Raw genomic sequence first — 11,250 nt, forward strand, 5'->3', positions numbered from 1 at the left:
CACCCCTTCAAAGAAAGTACAAAGGGTCGTACAGATTCATCCAGTGTTCAGGATCCACCTTCACACTGGACATCGATGGTAAGAGGGAACTGTTTACTGTGGACAGATTATAGCCAACACACCTTGACCCCAACGAGCCAGTGGTCACGGCTCAACCCAAGAAGTGAGGCCGCCTGGCAAAAAAGGACATTGGCGCCGGTTCGGGGGGGGGGTGTGGGTGGGGGCTGTGTGACGGCACGCCATTAGGCAGGTGAATCGGTTCCGCATGTCATGCACGCGGCGGGACAGCCGGCCTAAATGGTACCGCCGCCCGACCTCAGCACCAGGCTCAGAAGCCCACGCTTTGTGGCCCACGTGACGCCCCAGCAACGTCAGGGCCCCCTGCACGGTTCTCAGCCAGGTCTGGGCTGGGAGCATAAGACCAGCCAGGCAGACCTCAATAAACATGTTTTTGCTCACTGAACTCAACCTGGCTAGTTGTGAGATCATTCAGTAAGCGGAGTAGCCACCGCTACAGTACATTGTGTACTCAGAGTGAATGGTGGCATACTTTGGTAGCAAGCTTTGGCCCAATGCTTCTTATTAATATTTTACAGATTAATAATGATGATATTCTAAACTTACACCCTTGCTATTGTAACACATCTCCATAATTTTAAATACAGAAAAAAAATTGCATAATATTTTCCATGCCATAAAAAACCAAAGCAATTTTTAGCCATTGCTATTCGGTGCTTATGCATATTTCTTATGACACAGTGGGCAATCGACGGCAGTTGGCATCCATTTACTGATCTGTCAACTGGGATTACTGATACTGAATTTTTTTTTTCTCCACAATGAATGCATGAAATGATTTATAAATATTCAACTGTTGGTATCATGTAACTCCAAGATAAAAATAATTTTCCAGAGCTGTGTATTAAATAGGTAGACATCAGACTTATTAATCAACCTGTTTCTCTAAATCCTAATTTTCTTCTTTTTCATTGGATCTAATCTGCAATTTGTTCAAGAAAAACCTCCACTCAATTGGCCTTGCCACAAAGATATCCCATGGAGACAATTCTGATGCTAAAGATGATCACATCTATTAAGTTATTAACCAGGAACTGAAATATATAGAAGCAAAATATATTTATCCAAGTCTTGGGAAATAAAGAAATGCAAAACTAGCATGTAATTTCATAAAGATTAATGATCATAAATTGAGTTTATTAAACAAGATAACATTTCGGAAAATTCCCTGTGGTTCTTATTCTGTGAAGCAGATAAGGGAAATGGTACACTGCATGTGAAGACTTATTACTGTAATTGTGAAAAGTGAAGAAATGTTCTGTCTATATGTTGACAATTACAATGCAAATCAAAATTTGTAAGTAGTATGCGCTCTGAATTTTTATGTACAATTTCTCAGTTTGCAAGAATAACTCTGTTCATAACTCTTCATTAATACAAATTGACTTAAGATTAACACAATTATGTCTACTTAAACATAGTTTGTATGGAACAATACCCTGTCCGTCTTTAACAGCTGTATGCTATTTCAGTGTTGTCAACACACACACATTTCAAAAATTTATTGCCATCACTTCAGGGTCATTTCAAACAGACCGCACTCTTGACTTAAATGGATTTTATGTTCTAAAGCAAAACACAAAAATTGAAATAAAAAAGATCAATAAATGAACTCTGCCTTTTATTGTGATACACACTTGCAGGATGGCTAATAAGCTTTTCTAGAAATAATTTTCTTTTCAATCATACCTAGGCATGAGTCAGGTTCAAAATGCCTGTTTTTGGATCAAACACCCAAAGAGAACTCTAGATGCTACACCCTTAAAACAGAGCTTTTAAACCAACTGTTCTGTGCTAGTGTTAGACTTTCAGGAGTACCTTCTACTCTTTCTCCCACATACTCTGAAGGTGTATGTGGAACAGTGTGTAGAGCTGCTGTGTCACAGCTGAGTGGTGGGTTTAATTCTGATCTTTGGTGCTGTCTCTGTGGAGTTTTCACATTCTCCCTAAATGTGATTTTCTTCCCACATCCCAAAAACATGCTGGTGGATGAATTATTCCTGGTGTTGATCCATGATGAAGCTAGTGAAAATGCAAGGTGAATAAAATGGAAAGAGTGCAGGATTTAGTGTAAAAGGGTGCTTAATGTTCTGTGCAGACTTGGTGGGCCAAAGTGGTACATCTGTCTGCTCAGCTAAATCATTGAAATTGATTATGAACAGTGGGTCTAAGCACAAATCGGTGTGGTACCCTCTTGTCACAACCTGCCAATTTGAGAACAATCTGATTATTTCTACTTTTCGCTTTCTTTCTAGTAAACAATCGTTAATCTGTGTCAACACATTATCCAAATTCCAGGTGTTCCAACCTTGGTCTGAATTACATAATAAAATCACCTTCTAATACCATTTTGTTGCAGATTCATGACATTAAACTTAACTATTACTACAGTATATTAGTGTTCCAACAATTACATGCCAGTCAGTTTAGCTTTAGTGGTGAGAAAACTTTTAGAAATATTGATCCGAGATATATAGCCACATGGAAGAAGATGAATTAATTAAAGAAAGACAGCATGGGATTGTTAACCATCCTATCTAACCGACCTGACAGAATTTTGATGAGCTGATAGATAACAATGATGAGGGTAATGTAGTTTGATCAAGTGTCATATAACAGTCATGAGCAAAATTGAGAACCTCACAAAAAATTAGGAGGGATACAGAAATGATGTATTAACAGACAAGAGAGGATTGAAATGAATGGTTGTTTTTTGGACGAGAGGAAGCAGAGTACTGATGCCCCCCAGATATAGGCCACTGCTATTTTTGACTTTGACTGGGAAATACAAGCCAATTTCTAAATGTATAGTTGGCACAATACTTGAGTGATGTTGCAGAGTCAAAAGTGTTGTCCAAATGAAAGAGTTCCAAAAGGCATTTGAAGGACACAATTTGAAGATTCAGAGAGATGGAGTTTTGAAGGGATAGATATTCTGAATAAAGCAACATGGTGGACCAAGGAGCAGAGGTGAATACTTATGAAGGGTTACACAAAATATACAGTATAGAAACAGGCCGTTCGGGCCATCAGTGTCATGCAGCACTGGGGATGCTTGCTTCATCTGCATTTGTGGCATGGACCAGCGAATACCATTGACTTCAGCTACAACGTTGGCGACTTCCACATTCTGATCATCCTTCCAGTAAATAAAGCTTCTGAATTTCTGAGGATCATCTTATATGGCCGACTTGCTTATGCTCTTCCCTGGACCACATATTCCATCAAAACCAACAGGAGGAATAGAGGTAGCAAATATGTGGGTTCTGTTTTGTTCCAATTGCACTTATTAGTGAACAAGGAAAGCAGGAGAACTGAAAATGAATTAAAACATTCTTTGCTGATGATAAACTTCTCAGAAGACAGTCCTTTCTTCTTCTTTGGCTTGGCTTCGCGGACGAAGATTTATGGAGGGGTATGTCCACATCTGCTGCAGGCTTGTTGGTGACTGACAAGTGCGATGCGGGACAGGCAGGGACGGTTGCAGCAGTTGCAAGGGAAAATTGGTTGGTTGGGGTTGGGTTTTTCCTCCTTTGTCTTTTGTCAGTGAGGTGGGCTCTGTGGTCTTCTTCAAAGGAGGTTTAGAAGACAGTCCTACTGCAGCATAAAATCTCAGTGCACAGTGTCCCACAGCTAAATGCTGTGCTGAAAGTATATTTAATATTTGCTTCTGGTCATAGTATTAGAGCCATAGGACATCTCTGGAAGTACTTGAATACTGCTTAGTGTGTAAGGTCGTGGCTCTTGGCAAGCCTTTGGAAATCAATTGGAATTTTCATATTAGAGCAGAATTGTGCTTCTTTCATTAAATATTTTAATAATTTAAATCCTATCAAGTTAGCAGGTTTAGGAATGTGCACAAGATGGCCAAGTAAACATGCATTTTCAAAACAGTTGCAAAGTTTATGTCGATTCTTGTCAATCACTAATAATAAATCGTTATTAATGGCATTGATTCAGCAACTTTCCCAACTTAAAATTCCCCCAGAAGTCCATCCAGCGTCTCATTGTTTGCTCAAGGTTCCTACATCTGCACTTTCAATGTTTCTCTTAGAACTTCTCACCACTGGCATAAGCTAGCAATCACTAGGAAAACAACAGATCCTTCACTTTTAAAAATAAATGTAAATTAGCGAGCATGAAAGGGTAGGCGATTTAATGCCAACCAACATCCTGATTTTCAGGGCTGTGCTGTTTTCGGTTTATAGATTGAACGTGTGCTATTTTTCACAGCACTTGACTCGATATCCCCAGAAATCGTTGATACACCTCGCCCAATTTTACTCTTTATGAAAGGGCCCCTTTATTGGAGTCGAAAGTTTCACGGCCCAGATACAGTAAAAGAATGAATCTTACGGCATGCTGCCTGATGAACTTTTGCATGCTATTCATTCATTCATTCGCACACGGGCGCATTTTCGAATAAGAACGATAACAAAATTAACTTTAAAAAAAAAACCCTTAACAATGATACCTTTGAAACATATCCTTTAACCTGATGCTAAACGACGAAATGAGAAGTGAAGCTCACGAATACGTAAAACTAATTTCTCAAGTTGCATCAACTTGTTGAGAAAGTATCGGTTTTAGATGTTTGCCATCTGGCTGCAGTCATTTTATGAAGAATCGGAATATATTGCTCACCACCGTGAAGTTGCTGAGAATAGGAGGGCCCACAACAACAGATGGATCAATAAAAATATCCACCAGCAGACACTTGAAGCTTCAAACTTCCATTTTGCCACTTTTTTTTCCGTTTTCGTGGAAACTTAGTACTGCAGTAACTTTCAAGATGCATTGCCATTCCCAAGTCTTGGAAAACTATATGGGGACTGTATAGAAAACCATCACCAACACTTCAGGGGATTGTACAGAAAACCATCACCAACACTTCAGGAGACTGTACAGAAAACTATCACCAACACTTCAGGAGACTGTATAGAAAACTATCACCAATACTTCAGGAGACTGTATAGAAAACTATCACCAATACTTCAGGAGACTGTATAGAAAACCATCACCAACACTTAAGGGGATTGTATAGAAAACCATCACCAACATTTCAGGGGACTGTATAGAAAACCATCACCAACACTTCAGGGGATTGTGACTAATAAAGTTGAGGAAATAGCTTTTTTTTGTGCCCCGAATGCTTGCTTGGGTTCCACATTCCCATCGTTAGATTTACTGCATCATTCAACGAAGAGCAGTAATGGACACCCCCCCCCCCCACCACACACACACTGCTTCCAGTCGCTCAAACTCACCCAGAGGAAGGGCAATGAAGAACGGCAGCCAGCAAAGGATGAACATGCCCATTACGATGCCAAGAGTCTTCGCTGCCTTCTTCTCCCTGGAGAACTTGAGAAGGCGCACCGACAGCGAACTTCTTGGTTGTTGCCCCTTGGACTTGGAAACAAGGACCTCGTCCTGAATGTTCCTGCAGTGGATGCGCAAAGTGAGCTCTCTGGAGTCCGACGTCTCCTTCATCACACCAGCCTCCAGGTTTTTGGTAGTCCTTTTGGCCACAATGTAGACCCTCATGTACATCACCAGGATGACGGTCAAGGGGATGTAAAAGGAGCCCAGCGAGGAGAAGAGAGCGTAGCCAGGTTCCAGAGTGATCTGGCAGTCCTTTTCATCGGGTGGAGCAGGCTGCTTCCAACCCAGGAGAGGGCCGATCGAGATGACAATCGATAAAACCCACACCCCTACTAGAACCAACACTGCCTTTTTCTCTGTTACAATGGAGGGGTAGCGCAGGGAGTAGCGGACGCCAATGTAACGGTCGATTGAAATGGCACACAGACTCATGATGGACGCGGTACAACACAGGACATCAAGCGCCGCCCAAATATCGCAAAATATCCTCCCAAAGATCCAGTGTCCTACAATTTCCAACGTCGCAGAAAAGGGAAGCACTGTTGTACTCAACAGCAAGTCTGCGATGGCCAGGTTGATGATAAAGTAGTTTGTGGTTGTTTGCAAGTGTCGGTTGAAGGCGACGGAGAGGATGACTAAAATGTTGCCGACCAAGGCGAATAACATGAAGAGGCTGAGCACCAGCCCGAGAACCGCTCCCCTTCTCACGTTCAGAGACGGCAGGCTCCAGTTTGGGAAGGTCCCGTTTGAAGTGTTGGCTATTGAGTTGTTATCGTATAAAAGGGGGGTCAACGCCGATCGGTTGCCACCTAAATCCCCATCGGGTTGCACGAAATTCATGTTAAAGATCATTCTCCATTTCAGCTCATGTGACTGCCGAGCGACGAAGGGCCAAAACTGCGGCGAGCGGACATCCCGGGACGGGGCGAGGGGCGCAAGTTGTTCCGCGGACAACCTTCCCCACTGGCCACCCCGCTCTCATCCGTCGAGCCGCCTTCAGCCGAGCTCGGGAGCGGCGGAGCTGGGGGGGCGAGTGAGGTGAATGGTCGCAGCCGAGACTCAGCCACTGCAGCGCGAACTGGGGGACCGGAATCCAGTCTGCGCCCCCTTGCAGCGCAACCCCTTTATATAGACCAGCTTCACTTCCACACACACACATGTCAAAGGTGCTGGGTCACCGTGACGTCAGGAGCGGGCTGAAAGTGGCAGCTCACGTTTTGGGTGAGAGGACAGCGAGTCAGTCCCCGAGGACGGTGAGCCGCGAACGAGAGGAGGGGACGGGGAGCAATCACGTCGAAGTAGCAACAGGACAGTCACCCTTGCAAGGTTTGCAGGTGAAGACGAATGGCAGAAACTTATCCTGATTCCAAATCTCCAATCTTTCACCTTCGTGAGGGCCAATTACTGGATTGGTATTGTTTAAATTAAAGCTAATGGAGCCCGACCGTAACATTGAGAGAGAGAAGACCCTTTATGAATTCTTATTGCTTTCATCGCAAATCCCGCTGCGGAATCCGGCGGGAGTTCAGACCGCGCCTTCTTTTTTTTTATCCCCCCCCCTCCCCAAGAAGGAACTTCACAGTTGCAGAGAATTATATCTGCGAGTAAGGTTAACCAGAGCGACAACTGATCAATAACACAGCCTTAAAGTAGCATGCGCAAAACCCAGACTTCATCTCACTGTGAACTGTCCGGAACATCTGATCCTGGAGAGACCTTGCTACCTGTTGCTCCAATGGCAGGTGGTTCTTCAAACCAATATCACGACAAATCTTGCTCAGATTGGGTTGCTGTTTTCACATTTTCAGCGCAGAGAGTAAACGGTTACAGGGGGCCCCTGCAGCCAACGCGCTTCCTCAAAGTCCCAGCGCCCCTTCCCCGACCCAAGTCGGTGGATAGAGCCGGGGGCACACTTCAGGCCGCATTCACCACTGAGAATCGGAACAAGTGGTTACAGGGAACATTTTCTTTCTTTCCCAATATATTTTTGTTATTGAGTTTAACATAATGAGCACACATAGCGATTACACAATGAATCAATTGTATACAGACAAAGGGAGAGGGAAAAATAAGTAATAAAATGTGCTTATCTACATTAATAGTTACTTGTAATAACTCCATCTAGTAATAAACACAATGAATGTGCCCGACTCATTATTAGACTGTTAGATTAAAATAATAAAGAAAAAATCCTAAAGGACTAAACTAATCTAATCCCCTCCCTCTAATCAAGGTTATCTTTATTTTGGAAGAAAATAAATGTGGAATTACCGGTGACCCCTGGAGAACAGACAAAGATCACCGGAAAATAACCAGCAGAAGGTGTGGAGCGTTGTGGGAACATTTGCGCCTCGCTTAAAAGAAATTCAAAAATTCTGTACGTCCGCAGACTCACTGACCTCTGACTAAGACCTTTTATTACATGTGTATTTTAAGAACGTGATGTGAACTCTGGGCATTCACATTCCATATCTGATGCACCCCCCCCTCCCCCACTTCCAGCTGTTGAACGTAACCTTCCCTCCTGACTCTCTTTTTATCACATTTTTTGGTGCACTTAGTTTTTCAAACTTTTGTCATTCAAATTTGCTTATATAAACAAAGTTGCGTTTGGATACTCTGCTCTCACGTGCTTGTGAACTTTATGCTTTCGTTATATTTCTCTGTAATAACATATTCTATGTTCAAATCATTTTAAGCAAACTCAGAAATGCATATTAACGGATAATGCAAGTTACTAATTACTATTTTTGTGTGCCTTTAAATACCATCATTATAATTTTTACTTGAAGATCCAAGGCTCGCTCACCAGTCTGGACACTGTTCCCAGAGCAGTGTGACATATTTTGATCATGTAATCTGAGCTTGTCAAATGTAAATTCCCCACATGGATTGGTGTTAATTCAGTTAGCTGGATAACCGATGAACTTTCTTTTCAGTTTCTAATATGTTCAGCTTGCACATTTTTAAATCAAATTTGATATCTAAAAGAGCACAATTTGAATTCTATAACAAAATGGTTGTACTTAAAACAGAAGAATAATAGCTTTCAACTTGTATGACTTTGACCATTCTGCTTTTTACTTGCTATGGTTTAGAAAGTACATTAGTTGAGGTGGGAGGAACAGTTTGTGAACACAGAAGGGTCAATGGACAGGAGATAAAAGGTCAAGGAGAAAGGAGATTATGCATCTTTCCTTCTTGAATGTTACTTCAGTTTTTAAACATTAAATGTACTGTCTATTAAAGTGTATTTCATCTGTAACTTCTGCTTTGTTGATAGAATAAATTATCCACACATTTATGTCAGTTTCTAATTTTATTTTTTTTAAATAATATTTTTATTGAGTTTATTTAAAAAAAACCTGTACATATTAATCTAATGAATGACCTATGTATATGTAATAACATACTTAAATTTTAAAATTGAAAACACCTATAATTCAATTCTTAATTGTAACAAAAACATTAAATCTAGGGTTAGATTAAATTGCATTCTTCATAATATATCAAAGATAATATTGAAAAGAGAAAGAAAACCAGCAAAGAGAAGTTTCTAATTTTCAATGCTTAGAATATTGAAACCAAGACAAGTAGATTATTTCTTTACATGACTCTATCAACATAAAAACCAACTGAAGGTAAATAAAACTTCTGATGGAAAATGAGAAGAAACATATAAGAGGATGGTAGGAGAATGAGGATAGATAAGGAAACATGGGATTCAGCTACTTACTACATTTTCCCACACTGCCCATCCACTCCATCCCTTGGTGTAGAATTCGAGTGGATAAGTAGAAGGTCATGTTATAATAGTTAGTGCTGTTATGGGTTATATTATTTTTATATTATATATAAATATGTCTTTAAAAGAGATAGATTGTGGGGGTTCAGAGTAGGTCACTTCACAAACAGATACTTACACTTCACATCTCAGTTAAAATGCAAGAGCTTTGCTGAAGCCAGACATACAGGTACCAGTGATTTTGCAAAGACAATGGAACTGTTTTGGGGACAGGTGCAAATGGAAAAGTCAGAGCTCAAGTGCTGATAAATCTTTCAAAGATTGCTCTGGAGCCTTGGGAGGAGGTTTGATTTTTACAAGCAGATAGAGAGAGAGAGCTTTCGAGGCTGCAACATGGCAAGCTGGTAGACTTGTTGAAAACCCCATTTTGAAGATGGGTTGGTAGTTCTGAGTTCAGCCTGTTGAAAAGCCTTGTAGTCTGTACAAGAGGAAATGGCTAGCTAGAGTGTTTCTCCTGAAATAAGGGAAACAAGAAGAACTCTAGTGACCTGGAAGAAGAGGTTATCATTTGGAAAACCCATGATGGGGCAGGTTTTTCTGCAAGACACTGAAGTGTCTGATCGGAAGGAATCAGTTTGTGTGCGTCAAACGAGCAACAAATATCTCTCTGAAACCAACAAGATCCTTTCTGAGAGATAACCATTTACCTTTAAGCACCAGAGCCTCGTGAATATTCATAAATGTTAAATTCTGTGCACAGTATAAGAATAGCCTGATACCAGTAAACTTGGAGAAGTGAGAAGAGAATGATTGGATTATTAAAGCAAAGAGCTTTCCTGAATGTATACACATTACATACATGTGCACTTAGAATTAGAAGGGGGTTGTTAATAGTAATAAGTTAAAGTTTAATCCTGTTTTTATGTTTAAAGAAAATTAAAAGTAACTTTTGTTTAAGTAACCATTTGTTCTGATGAATTTCTATTGCTACTAATGTAAACAACTGACTGCAGAATAGAAAGGGGAGAAAAAACAAAAAAAGTGCAAAAATCAGAATCCTTAAATGAGTCCCTGATTGAGTTTGTTGTTGAGGAGTCTGATGGTGGAGGGGTAGCAGCTGTCCCTGAACCTGGTGGTGCAAGTATTGTAGCACCTATACCTCTTTCCTGATGGTAACAGTGAGAACAGAGCTTGCGCTGGGTAGTGTGGGTCCTTGATGATTGCTGCTGTTCTTCGACGGTAGTGTTCCTTGTAGACGTTCTCACTCTTTTCCCCATGATATCCTGGGCTGTGTCCACTAGCTTTTGCAGGGCTCTCCGCTCAGAGGTATTGGTGTCCCCATACTAGATGGTGATGCATGCAGCTGGTCTGCACACATATGTAGAAATTTGCCAGGAATTCCAGTGGTATACCAAACCTCCGCCAGCTCCTAAGGAAGTAGACGTGCTGATGTGCTTTCTTCTTGATGCCATTAGTTGCTAGCTCCAGGAAAGATCCTCCAAGATAATGACTTCCAAGAGCTTATATTTGCTTACCCTCTCCACTTCCGATCCCCGAATGATTGTACAAATCTGGTTTTCCCCTTTTGAAGTCAACAATCCATTCCTAAATTTTAGTGACTTTGAGTATGAGGTTATTGTTGGTGCACTATTCGGCCAAGTTTTTAATCTCCCTCCTGTTTGCCGACTCTGCCTCTTTTTATACAACTGACTACTGTGGTTTTGTCAGCAAATTTGTTGCCGTTCCAAGTCACCCAACCATAGGTGGAAAGTGAATAGAATAGGAGGCTAAAAACACAAAATAACATTGGTTGTGTGAGTAGTTAAAAAAAAGGTAGAATTTTTAAACTGTAGTGAAGTGAAGCAGGATTGAAAGCAGTTGATAGGAAAAGGAAAATATAGGGGCCACAAGGAGTGAAGAAATGAGGGATAGATGAATATCTTGGAAAGAATGGGAAATAAAGTATTCTTGTTAGTTCTTTCCATATTCATCATGCAGATAATAATACTATACTCACCTCATATTTGAGAAGAAGGAAAAATAAG

The 11,250-nt window shown here is 41.0% G+C and overlaps 1 protein-coding gene across 1 annotated transcript in view; it reads right to left on the reverse strand.

The window, feature by feature from the left end:
* The window catches only part of LOC138743463 (alpha-1A adrenergic receptor-like), a 41,797-nt gene extending 35,252 nt beyond the window's left edge, over positions 1-6,545 (reverse strand). Inside the window, exon 1 of the mRNA XM_069898882.1 lies at positions 5,346-6,545. Coding sequence (XP_069754983.1) covers positions 5,346-6,312 — 967 coding nt within the window. The 5' untranslated portion in view covers positions 6,313-6,545. The remainder of the gene's footprint in view (positions 1-5,345) is intronic.
* Between the last annotated feature and the right edge of the window lie 4,705 nt (positions 6,546-11,250).

Source organism: Narcine bancroftii, chromosome 9, assembly GCF_036971445.1.
Source record: "Narcine bancroftii isolate sNarBan1 chromosome 9, sNarBan1.hap1, whole genome shotgun sequence".
Lineage (NCBI taxonomy): Eukaryota > Metazoa > Chordata > Chondrichthyes > Torpediniformes > Narcinidae > Narcine > Narcine bancroftii.